The sequence below is a fragment of the Styela clava genome, chromosome 12 (genome assembly GCF_964204865.1).
Source record: "Styela clava chromosome 12, kaStyClav1.hap1.2, whole genome shotgun sequence".
In the NCBI taxonomy this organism is placed as follows: Eukaryota; Metazoa; Chordata; class Ascidiacea; order Stolidobranchia; family Styelidae; genus Styela; species Styela clava.
In genome coordinates, this window is record NC_135261.1 from 12,841,472 (window position 1) to 12,855,116 (window position 13,645).

The 13,645-nt window shown below is 34.8% G+C and overlaps 2 protein-coding genes across 2 annotated transcripts; both read right to left on the bottom strand.

Annotated features, from left to right (window-relative positions):
- Positions 1 to 1,110: 1,110 nt before the first annotated feature.
- LOC120330260 (uncharacterized) lies at positions 1,111 to 4,183 on the bottom strand. Its single transcript, XM_078118848.1, has 4 exons — positions 3,964 to 4,183; positions 2,795 to 2,955; positions 2,436 to 2,567; positions 1,111 to 1,945 (listed from the first exon to the last, which is right to left on the bottom strand). The coding sequence occupies exons 1-4, from the start codon at positions 4,073 to 4,075 to the stop codon at positions 1,832 to 1,834; spliced, it is 519 nt and encodes a 172-aa protein (XP_077974974.1). The 5' UTR covers positions 4,076 to 4,183; the 3' UTR covers positions 1,111 to 1,831.
- A 4,493-nt stretch (positions 4,184 to 8,676) lies between these two features.
- Positions 8,677 to 12,703, bottom strand: LOC120330259 (uncharacterized). The gene is made up of 7 exons (XM_039397136.2): positions 12,562 to 12,703; positions 12,175 to 12,356; positions 11,455 to 11,615; positions 10,870 to 11,002; positions 10,122 to 10,258; positions 9,620 to 9,787; positions 8,677 to 9,551 (listed from the first exon to the last, which is right to left on the bottom strand). Exons 2-7 carry the CDS (start codon positions 12,284 to 12,286, stop codon positions 9,504 to 9,506), a joined length of 759 nt encoding a protein of 252 aa, XP_039253070.2. The 5' UTR covers positions 12,287 to 12,356; positions 12,562 to 12,703; the 3' UTR covers positions 8,677 to 9,503.
- Between the last annotated feature and the right edge of the window lie 942 nt (positions 12,704 to 13,645).

Sequence of the window (13,645 nt, forward strand, 5' to 3'; positions counted from 1 at the left end):
ACAGTGGCCTCTATCATCTCTCAAAATTCTGGTAATAAATCGATAAATGGGTGAATAAATGTCCTACAGCACCGCAAACATTTAAACTTTAATAAATATACCAAAATTTCTACATTTTAGGCCATTTTTTAAAAACCATCAAAAACCTGGGTGAAATTTTAACTTTTTCGGTGAAAAGAAAGCAGTCCAATAAAATTCCGAAGTCTTTTGATATAAAAAATACAAAAAAATTACTTTCACTACACTTTTAAAAAAATTGATGGAATACAACTTTTGCTTGGAATGACCCTTATGCTGATTGGCCAATGTCACGGCAGTAAATAAGGAAGTGTACTCGGGGAAACATTCATAATTATAATCAGAGATTTATAAAGTTGTTATACATAAATACGCTACACAGATGCGATGCTCATATTTATGGAAAATTTGAATTGTTTCGCGACCCAAAGCGGAGGGCTTCGCGACCCAAATTTGGGTCGCGACCCCGTAGTTGCGGACCCCCAGCTACCAGTGCTCCGCAACATTTTTAAATTTGCGGCACACTTATAAAACTTGTCAAATTTGACGGCACACCACAACAAACAAAAAATACAAAGTGTAACTTTGTTTTATGTTCATATACCAATGAGAGATTTGTGTTTTTTTTTCAATGAGCACAATCGCTCTATATTAGGATCCTTACGTGACGCACAATCAATTTTGCAACACTATAACTAGCTTCTAATGCTTTTTCGGAGACTGTAAAAGACGACTTCACAAAGCACTCTTGCTCCTTATTTTGACTTAACAACCGCTGGAAAACAAATCTCACAGAGCTAACAGAAATATTTGAAATAAATAAAAGTAATAGCCTCCTGGAGGAAAATTTCATCTTTAACCACTAATAATTTCAAAGCAATTGGTCCAGTGATCAAAGAGAAAAGCGGTTCTTTAATATTTCCACTAGGTGTCCAAAAACAAGAACACCAAGAACAACATAACAGCAAACGATCGTTTTGTCCACTAAACGTGTCCAAATATACTAGCTATTTTCTAAAATATCTCTGATCCGTATGATACGCCTAAGAATTGGCAACTTATTACATTCCAAAATCAATTAATTAACAAGAGAGCTACGCCCAAATATATGGACACGTCTGTTCGCAGTACAGTACGGTTTACCGTACCGTCAGATCACAGTCTACAAATATATTCACACCAAGCGAAGCAGTACAGTAGGACACAAAATGGCGTCCGATCCCGCAGAACGTTCGGTGACGTCATAGTAAACAAAAACAAATCTCACAGAGCTAACAGATATATTTGAAATAAATAAAAGTAATAGCCTTCTGGAGAAAAATTTCAAAGCAATTGGTCCAGTGATCAAAGAGATAAGCGGTTTTTACATATTTCCACTAGGTGTCCAAAAAATGTCAAAGAACAACAAGAACAAGAACAACATAACAACAAAACGATCGTTATGTCCACTAAACGTGTCCAATAAATCTAACACGAAAAACACAGCTTCTGCGGACATCTGTATAAAAAATTTGATCCCTCAGGACGAATATTGTCAGAAATTACTTTTTATCGGACACAATTACTGAACAACCTAAATCTGGGAAAGATATACTAAATTTATATATATATATCCAAAAATTATGGGTGCTATGAATTTATAAGAAGACAAATTTTACATACAAAAATTTTTAACTTTTAGTATTCACAATATAGGTAAATATATCTTGCTATGAATTTATTCCTAGTTTTGAAATTTATCTTAGTGACACGGTAAGCCTACTTCAAGAATTATTGCACCACTTTTGTACCTACAGCAATAATTAGAGTAGTATCATTTTGCACAGTTTTGCGGAATGCATTCACATCTCCTAATCGATATATATCCAAGGATATTTGAGTATAAGACCATTTGACTGTGTGTTGATAAAACAGATCCCGTATGTTGCTGTAACAAAAGTCATAAGTTGCATTATCATAATTTTATTCAAACACTTCAACGATTTCCATTTCCGCAAACCAAAAATTTGATCGTTCAATATCATTCAAATCAGTCTTAATCACTTCAAAGCACGCTACCTATGAATATTTTCATTTTACCTTCTCATTGAAGATTTTAAACATACAATAATGAATTTGGGCAAAGAAAATGAAACAAATGTTAGGAAACACTAAGAAACACATGCACTTCTTGTGCGTGGTATAAATTTTACGCAATAGTTGGTATGTAAATATATTATATATATATATATATGTATAAATGGATTATACCGTAAAAATATAGACATTGTACTAACACTTGATTAAATACAAGTATACAGATATTGAAATCATCGATAGATTTTATAATACTTTTAAATACCCATGTGATAATTTTTATGTGAGGGTGCCCTATGCGCGTAGCATTTGAGCGATTGACCTGATAGTGTAATACAGACCCTGTTTGTCTGCAAACACCTCGAAATGACCCTTCTCACGTTGTTCGTCTCGTTGACCATTGTATCATCCTCTAAAATATACAGGAAAGCTGATATTTTTCTATCCGAAGTAAACGTCGGTGGCGATAAAGCCTGAAATGGTAGAAAAAAGGACAAACAATAGGAGGTGCTATATTAGAAACATTGCATGTACTATTCTCTTTCCATTTTTTTACTGTTTGCTTTGAAAAATAACTGATTATAGAACAATATTATTACTGGCAGTACATCAGGGATTAATGTATTTATTACTAATATTCATCTCTTGAATATTTTTGCATTACTGTATATGCTCTCTCATTATATAAAATAAGGCATACCTGGAAATTGAAAATTAACTTTGTAGAGCTTTCAACTTCTTGCATGAAGCACTCTGCTTTATCTTGATCGATCATTACTCTGAAATCGTATGCAGTGTGTGGCTTATCATCTGCCAAATCCCCGACAAAATGAACAAATTTCTTAACCGAATCTCTCACTTCTGCCACACAAAGAAAGTAAAGATGAATGGAAAGAATAAAACAATTGCAAGTTTTTATTCAACTTATTATTTTGGAAGAGCCACAGCAATTAACACATATAATATAGTAAATGCGGCGCAATTTGGAAAGTACGCAAATAACCAATTGATCGAATACTTAGTGTCGTGACTTACTGCAGCAAGTCCATTAAGTACTGGTTAATTCTTATTTGTTTTCAATTCAGAGATAAGCCTGACATCGTTACCCTCGTATAATAATATAAATTAGCTTTTAAGTTTCTTTGCAAAGGTATAAGACGTCAATTCACTGGGACTTAGCCGAATTGGGAAAAAATTATTTTAAATTTCGAATGGATAAAATAAAAATTTAGTGCTTTAATCAAGTCCAAACTTGGTGCTTCCGTGGCCAAGCGGGTGGAAAATTTAGACTGAAAACTATGACTTTATTCTACCAATTCGGTTTCGTAACCTTGGTCATATATATATATTACCATTTTGTATATTTGAATATATTCGCACACTGTTTACTTATCGATCTTGATCGGTAAGTATGTTGATAGGTATTTGTCTGTTTGCTACTTATCGATCTTAAAATCGGTAAGTATGTTGATAGGTATTTGTCTGTCTGTATGATTGTCTGTTTGTTTGTCTGTTAGATACACGCGATATCTCACGAAAGCGAGTTTGAATCTGCTACAAATTCTGCATGTGCATTCATCATATCTCGGACCAGAAGCTTATTGATTTTGGATGAATTATATCGTATAATTAGCGAGTTTTTAATTAAGATTTTTTTCTTATTTTTTTTTTTAGGATTAGCGAGTCACTTAAATTTCTTTTGCGGAAGATCGATAAGTCGTCGGTCCCTGATCGATATCTCGTTTTTATTTACAAACTTCGACAATTACAAACAATAGCTAGAACTAGGTTGCAGTTTTTTTACATATATTCAAATTATAACGCAGTGAAAAATATCAAAAAACAACAGCATGAAAAATACCGCTTCACCTTTAATCCGCAGTCTTCTGGGATGCACTGCTCCAATCTTCTGATAATGAAAGCAAAGAAGTACATAGGCTAGAATTAAGCAGCGTCCGTGTTTACTTATGTGACAGGTCATTTTTTATGCTTCCAATCAACACACAGTATTTTGGTGAAAAGACGAAAAGTAACGCGCTCTAAAATGAAGAAAAATAGTTCTATTGCCGTATTCCAGAACCCTTGGAGCCCTACACCTTCCTACAACACTTGTGCTTACGTGTCGTAATTAACCACGGAAAGCCTATATATATATATATAATGTAATTCGGGAAACTAAACGAATGCATTTTTTTGTACTGCAATGTACTTAATTATTGTACTTATTATAGCTTCTCTCGTATTTCCTGTAATTGAATTGTTTCCTTTGTGCTGTTGGAATTCGTAGAATTTTGACCGACGACTATGCAGCATTAATTAGTGACGACTCCACTGCGATTTTCCGTAACTATGCCACAATGTCATAATAAAAATAATACCATAGCTAGGGTCTGGTTTTTTTATCAATTCTAAAAAAACTGTCTGTTTTAAAATAAGGGCTTATTTTAAATCAATTCTCTTCTGTATCTTTTGTATATTTTATTGAAATACCCCTCGCATGGCCGTGAAACTACGCCAAAATGTTGCGTTGTGGCAGCTGCATACGTTCCCGGAATAATGATTTCAAAAATGTAATAAAAAAATTTTGCTTTGCCTTTCACTTCAATCGCGTAACTTTATTGCCAAGCTAGTACCTACATCAAAGTCATAAGAGTGCTCCCGAAGTATGTGCACCAAGATGGTGCACAACATGAACATAGTATGTGTACCAGGTTAAGGTTATCGGGTTGTGCGCCATTTTGGTGCACATACTTCTGGAGCGCCGTCATAAAATATTAACAAGAAAGTTTATCCGAGATATCAGGAAAACGTGGGCTTACTAAATTTTTTTTCATAAAACAAAAGCTTTATTACGGTAAAGTCCTTTCAGTTAATTTAAATTAACATACTTTGAGTTAAAGGGATAGAGCTCAAATCTATAGAAATTCATTTATCCGGTATTAAACTGACATTATTCTGGAATGAGCCTTCACAGTTAAAAACAATTCAAATTGATTGTGAAGGCCCTCGAGATTTGAGGCCCCAGGCCAGGGGTGGGTAACCCTTGGCACGCGAGCTAATTTATACGGCACGCGAGCGAGGCCTCGGAAACGAGATCATTCTCCTTCAGGTAAAAAGTTTCAAGACTCTTAATCATCTGATGACATTCGGTGTTCGTTTATTCATTAGGGTTTGTTGACCATCTGTTATTTATTTAAACTCTTTTTGTCCTTTTATGACATATGGCTGAAAGAAATATATTATGAGTTAACAAACAAGTGAGCTTTCGAGAAGAGCCCTGCATTCATTTTGCTACATTCGTACATAATGTAGTTTGTCTGCGCCACTTTTTCTCTTCATTTCTGCTTGATTTATAAAGTTGTAAAGCTCATGTTGGCTATGAGTTACTCGCTAACTTACTGTTGTAAATTGATTTCGAAAGAAATATAAGCGATTAGGTAAGGGAGTACAAGAGTGGAGTACAGGAAACGAACTATTGCGTGATGTTGGCTAGATTTACTTGCTAACTTACTGTTATAAATTGATTTCGAAAGAAAAATAAACGATTAGGAAAGGGGATACAAGATAGGAGTGCAGAAAACGAACTATTGCGTGATTGAGATGCCGTTCCCGAAAAATTTTCGTGTATTATGATCTTTGCAAATGCATTACTCTCCATGTTTTCATCCACATAATGCTTGTGAATCTTGGTTTTCAGGTATGAACTTTATTGAGTCTCGTAATAGGAGTAGCCTGAAAGATGAAACCAGTAGTTCGTGTATTTCTTTGGAAGGTATAAAATACAAACCCAATGTAAAATTTCTATCAGCGGCAATGCAGCAGCAGAAGTCTCACTGATATAGAATAAGAAAAGTAATCAGATCTGTCTGTCTGACTGATATTTTCCTGATTAGTGAATCTGTCTGTACATGTAAAAAGGGTATTATTGTGTATCTCTGCTTTGAAAGTGGCAAAGCATTGTTTCTAATTTGGTCGGCACGCAGAACAATTTTGTTGTTAAATTTAGCCGATTTTGGCACGCAAGCCGAAAAAGGTTGCCCACCCCTGCCCTAGGCTTTAGTTTGCCTAATGGTATACCCGGCCCTTATTCGAATCGCATGAGTGATGTGACAAGGTGCAAGAGGATTGCTGGACTCCTGGCCGTCGCAGGGTGGCTTACGTAATGGTTTATCGTTTACGTCTTCCTCCGTCAACTATACTGTGCGGACGCATTGTGCTACAGCTTGAGAAGGCGAGTATGGGCAAGTCGTCGATATTTGTGGCGTTCCAAAAAGTTTATTACGAATAAGAAGCAATTCGCAAGTTTTTACATCCATTTTTCTTGTTTTAGTTTTGACCTATTTAATTTAATACAGAAAATCAAATAATATAGCCATTTTAAACAAAACAGGCAAAAAAACTTGATTCAAAACAATTCCTTTTGAACAAATCCGTAACCATAGCATGCTCAAAATGTTTATGACAATATTTTTTCTTCGCAACAGTCCCATTCTCACAATATAGTTATATGGAGTTTTAGCATCGATCAATTGATCTATGCACTGCCCAACTGTGCTATGCCTACCAACAACAAAAAATTATATTTTCTACCCCGATATTTCTCAAGCAGTGTTATATCTATATTTTTATAAAATAACCTAGTTTTTATGCCTCACCAATTTTAGCGAAAGTTCCGAATGCTTAGCTTTGGAAGATTTTCTACAGTGCTTTGGAAGATTTTCTACAGTCTAATATTAACTTGATATAAGAGAGGTAAATACCAGCCATTTTTTGTGACTCTCAAATTGTAGAGTCATACCAAAGTCAGTGCATAACATGCATGTTGTCATGTTACATCTATGGTTGAATAGATTACCGGTACCACATACAATGATATAGACCAGTGCTCTTCAACCGGGTATACTGTATACCTAAGTGTATACCAGACCATTCGTAGGGTATACGATTGATAAAAGGTATACGAAGGGTATACAACTGATAAAGGGAGTACAGCCTAAATCAGGAATTGTAGGCTCTAATATAATAAATTATAAAATATTAAATTAGAGACAACAATGCAAACGCGACGCACATGAAATATAAAATGTCATTCACGCAATGAACCGACTTGAGCACATTGTTACATCACAAATTATGTAGATAATGCAGGTCGCTTGATCTGCGAAAAGAAAATGAATTACACGATGTTCTACGGGAAGTCGTATATTTTGTGAATACGATTAAGGAAAGTTCAAAATAAACGAGAATTTTCTCGAAACTATGTGAAGAAAAAGCCGCCACTTTCAAAGAACTTCTTTTACATTCAGAAGTACGGTGGCTGTCCCGAGGAAAAGTTCTTTCCCGTGTGTTTGAACTTCGCGAGTAATTAGGGGCGTATCACACTGAAAAGGGAGACCAAAAAGCCACCAAGTTTCGTAATATATATTGGGTTGCAAAATTAGCGTACATGGCGTCGATTTTTGATCGTTTTAATCAAGTGAACGTCAGCCTTGAAGGGCAAAGAGGTGATATATTTCGATGAACTAGCGAAATCAATGCTCTGAAGATGAAACTTCAACTCTGGAAAAACAATGCTTCTTCACGAAACTTCATTGACTTTCCTCTTTTAAATCAATATTTGAAAGAGTCTGGGTGGGAGTTTGAGGACGTTTCAACGATATATACCATGTCTACCCTAATTGTTGGTCATTTGAACGTACTGGGTGATAAATTTGCTTTGTACTTTCCCTAAGATAATAACAGACGCCTGGAAGAAAACTCGTGGATAATGCAGCCATTTACTAGTGAACCAACAGAAGACGAAGAATTGTTGGATCTCCGGGAGAATTTAAATCAAAAAATTTCATTCCGCGAAATGGATTACTCGGGAGTTCTGGGTTTCTCTTTTTAAATTTGCCGATCACAAAAATCTGGCAGAAAAGGCCGTTGCTCTCCTGGTACAAATGCCTACGACTTATTTGTGTGAAGAAGGGGATTCCAGTCTTGTTGAAATTAAGTCGAAAAAGCGAAACTCAATACTTGATATTGATTGAGCAATTGAAAAGGAACTTAAACCCTGTTATGAACAAATTGCCGAAACTATACAAGAACAAAGAAGCCACTGGAACTAAATTAACATTGTCTTTACTTTTTTTACACATTTGGATGTTAAATTAATTGCATCTGTGAGTAAAAACTAAAAGAAGCATTTATAAGGACTAGCCCCGCCACCTAGATTTTAGTTTTTTTCAATATGTGCCTAACGTTTAATGTTCATTTTAGCTTGAAATAAACATTGGTATTTGTAAGGTATACGAAGTTCTCGAAAAATTGTAAAAGGTATACCACGGTGAAAAGGTTGAAGAACACTGATATAGACAAAATATAGATAAAAGGACGCGACAGGACCGTGAAAGTAACATTACGACAATCGGAGTAAACTACCTAATTCACCCACGAAAAATCATAACTCTGCATCTACATAAATCACTCATTATATCATCACGTAATATGGTAATAATATGGTATACCGATAATATGGTATCTTGCCATAACAAATATGGGAACAATTACGCGCGTCATCAGATCACTACGAATTAGGCTTGGCACAACGCGAGTCAAGGTGGATCAGTTTATGATACGTTTATTTCAACTGCACAATCAGCAATAAAACGATATAGTATATATATGAAACTGAGATGATAAAATAATTGAATAATTCAATAATGAGTCCTAGTAGCCTATCGGCATATCTGTGTCGAGTAAACGTTCGAGATACATGCGCATGGGTAGCGTAAGAAAATGTGACCATGCCAATTCCATGGTGCTATGCGGTCTACCGTTGCTCTGTACTTATGACAATGCTTTGTTGGCATAACCTGGCGCATCTCAGCGGTCTTGATCCCGTCATGGTTTCGTTGGGAAATAGTCAAAGGCGGAACTGTTGGTCTGTTAATTTTTCTCAAGGTTGGAATTATACATTTATGACCATTATTAACTCACGTGCTTCGATTAAATCGAGACAAGTTAAATTTTAAACTGATTCCACTGAATAGCTGATTCCTTCGCCATTATTGCTTGGGTAGGTTTTGTTGTTTACCAAAATGACATAAGATTCGATATTAGATTTAAACCTTTTTCGATTACTAATGTGCCATCAAAGCATTCAATACGACGCTTCATGGTAACAGACGGGGCTATAAATGAAACATATTATTTTCTGTACTACCGAGCTTATCCAATATTCTCCAACTCGGCAATTTCAACTGTTTTTTAATACAATAAAGCTACAACATTCATCATTTCGTCCCGCTATTTCTTTTGCTCACAAAGAGATCAGAAATGAAATTAAGATAGACATGATTTTCCATGTGAAGTTAGGAATCGAGCAAAATTGTTGACAATGCCAAAGATTCACGTTAAATAATGTTTCAGACCATCGTTGATTTATCCGCAAACATCCTTTTCACGGCACGAATCTGAAATAAAGATAGAATTTCTAGTTTTCACCGAGGGAAAAGAATAAATAGTCAGATAAAATAAATACCTGAAATGCACAAATCGTCAGTATGAGTAAGACCGACAAAGCAGAAAAATTGTTGATCATATTAAGATTGGATGTTGTTGTTAAAAAATCGTAACGAATCGATGATCTCACTTCCACGGTATCAGTTCTTATTCGTCCAAGCCTTCTGATTATGCGGTATATTTTATCCTAAATTTAAAAAAGATATCATCGAGAATAGTGTACTGGAATATTATACTTCAATGACATTCATTAAACAACGTATTGTGTATATATAAGTTCATATTAGTTCAAGCATTCTGGTTATACGGTATATTTTGTTCTGAATTCAAAAAGGAAAATTGATGATAATTATTATACAACGTAAATTATGAGTGGAATGAATTTATAATAAAACAATTTTTACATACAAAAAATTTTCAACTCTCAAGTTTCAGAATATAGGTATGAATTTAGTCCTGGTTTTGAAATTTACATTAGTGACATGGTACTCCAAGAAGTATTGCACGACGTTTGTACTTACAGCCATACTCAGAGTACTTTCATCATTCACAGTTTTGCGGAATGCTCTCACATATCCAAATCGATATATATCCAAGGATATTTGTGTAAGTATGAGACTGTTTGATTCCATGTTGACAAAACAGATCCCGTATGTTGCTGTAACAAAAGTCATTGGTTATCATTATTTTTTAGCAATATCATAATTTTATAAAAAATTAGATCGTTTATTGAGAAGTTGAATATTACACATTCATTATTCGAACATGAGTAGGCATATTATGCGCACCCCAAAAACCCTTGTCACCGAACAATGAAATAGTAAAATCAGTCATTATCACTCCTAAGCACGTTGACTATGAATATTTTTATTTTAATTTCTTAGCGAGGATTTTAAACATACAATATGGATTTGGACAAAAGAAAACGGAACAAATGTTGGGAAAACACTAAGAAACACATGTACCTCTTGTGCATGGTATAAATTTTACACTATAGTAAGTATATAAATATATTCATATGAATCTACATATACAGTATATACAAATACAGTATACATATACAGTATATACAAATGGATTATACTGTGAAAATATAAATATTGCACTCACACTTGAATACATACAAATTTAATTTAATACACAACCATACCTTTGTTGAAATCATCGATTGATTTTATAATGCTTTTAAATACCCATGTGATAATTTTTATGTGAGGGTGCCCAATGCGCGTAGCATTTGAGCGATTGTCCTGGTAGTGTAATACAGACCCTGTTTGTCTGCAAACATCTCGAAATGACCCCTTCTCACGCTGTTCGTGTTGTTGATTATTGTTCCATCCTCTAAAATATACAGAAAAGCTGATATTTTCCCATCTGAAGTAAATGTCGATGGCGATAAAGCCTGAAATGTTGGAAAAAAGACACGTCAATACAAATCGGATGTGTTGCATTAGAACCCTTGCATGCACTATTCTCTTTTCATTTGTTTACTATTTGCTTTGAAAAATAACTGATTACAGAACATTATTATTACTGACAATACATCGGGGGTTCCTGTATTTATTACGTATATCCATCTCTTGAATATTTTTGCATTACTGCAGTGTCTCCAAAATGTCGTGTCCCACTTGTACCACGTGTCCCGCGTGTCCCACTTGTTACACGTGTCCCGTGTCCCACTTCTCCGGGACAAGTGGGACACGTTGTACAAGTGGGGCAAGTGGGACACGTGTTACAAGTGAGACAAGTGGGACACGTGGTACAAGGGGGGCAGGTAGGACACGTGAGACAAGTGGGAAACGACATTTTGGAGACACCTTGTTAGGCTCTCTCATTATATAAAATAAGACATACCTGGAAATTAAAAATTAACTCTGTCGAGTTTTCAACTTCTTGCATGAAGCACTCTGCTTTATCTTGGTTGATCATTACTCTGAAATCGTACGCAGTGTGTGGCTTATCATCTGCCAAATCCCCGACAAAATGAATATATTTCTTAACCGAATCTCTCACTTCTGCCGCATAAAGAAAGAACAGATGAATGAAAAGTATAAACCAATGGTAAGTTTTTATTCAACTAATATTAATTTGAAAGAGCCAGAGCAATCAATACATATAAGGTATAGTAAATGCGCCGCAATTTGGAAAGCACGCGAATAACCAATTTAAAGCGTTTTAGCAGGGTTAAATGATCGAATACTTAATGTCGTGACTTACTGCAGCAGTTCCATGAGTCCATGATTCATTAAAAATAATTTTATTTGAATTCCAAATAGATGAAATAAAAATTTAATGCTTTAAGCATGTACAAATGTGGTGCTTCCGTGGCCAAGCGGTTAGAAAATTCAGACTGAAAACTATGACTTCATTCTACTTATTCAGTTTTGTAAACTTGGTCGTATTATTTTACTTTTATATATATTTGAATATATTCGCACACTGAATTTTTTATTTACAAACTACGACAATTACAAACAACAGCTAGACCTAGGTTGCAGCCATCTTTTACATATATCCAAATTATCATGGAGTGAAAAATATAGTAAAAAAAAAACATGAAAAATACCACTTTACCTTTGATCTGCAGTCTATCAGGCCGCATTGCTTGAATCTTCGGATAATGGAAGCAAACGAGTACATAGGCTAGAATAAAACAGCGGCCGTGTTTACTTATGTGACAGCTCATTTTATATGATTCCAATCATCACACAAAAATCACTTCAGTATTTTGGTGAAAAGACGAAAAGTAAGACGCTCTAAAAATGAAGAAAAAATAGTTCTATTGCCGTATTCCAGAACCCTTGGATCCCTACACCTTCCTATAACACCTATGCTTACGTGTCGTAATTAAACGGCTAACCACGGAAAGCTTATATATATATATATATATATATTTCGTGAAACTAAACGAATGCATTTTTTTTTTTTGTAATACAATGTACTCAACGAATGTACGCTTACTTAGTGCAGCTTTCTCGTATTTCCTGTAATTGAATTGTTTCCTTTTGTGATGTTAGAATTCGTAGAATTTTTACCGACGACTATGCAGAATAAATTAATGACGACTCAAATGTGCTTGTTCATAACTATGCCACAGTGTCATAATAAGAATAATACTATAGCATGCTCAATATGTTTATACAATATAGTTTTATGAAGTTTTAGCATCGATCAATTGATCTATGCACTGCCCAACTGTGTCATGCCCACCAGCAACAAAAAATTATATTTTCTACCCCAATATTTCTCAAGCAGTGTTGACATGTCACGTATATATAGCCATTATAAATAAATTTTTATAAAATAACTTTTATGCCTCACCAATTTCAGCGAAAGTTGATATTGAAGTTAGCGGGGAGATAATTGGCCCAGAACTACAGTAAGCTCTTTTCAATTTTTCAGTTGTGGAAATGAAATTCTGCTTAAATTTTTGTTTTTCATACATAAGAAACGATTCTTTATATACAAAGGGTTACAAACAAAGTCGAACATTTCTCTGTTTTCTGTGTTTCCGCTTAATATCTGATTAAATCTAATTTAAAATAATCTAATCGGGTTACAATTTGTATCTTCAGAGTTATTATTACATGTGAAAACATAATCCCATTTAAAGACTATGTTTTAATTATCCCAGAGGCCAAGCGCTATAGTGATTAGTTATCACTACACATAGATTGTTTGTAGATTGATCTTGTTTATGTATTATAACCCCAGCATTGACTGACAATAGTTTTGTCTTGCATTCGTCAACTCGAACGTCTCCTTACTACAGCCGAAGGCTATCGACAGATAGACAGTTCGAGTTGACAAATACAAGACAAAACTATTGTCAGTCAATGCTGGGGTTATAATACATAAACCAGATCAATCTACAAACAATCTATGTGTAGTGATAACTAATCACTATAGCGCGACCACGGCATCTGAAACTCGATTCCCAGGCGTAGTGTACACAATTGTAGTTTTATACGGGCTCTGATTTCATGATATCCCGTTTTTTTCATACGTTGTTATCAGTACTCAAACGTGTTGAGGGTTAATTCAT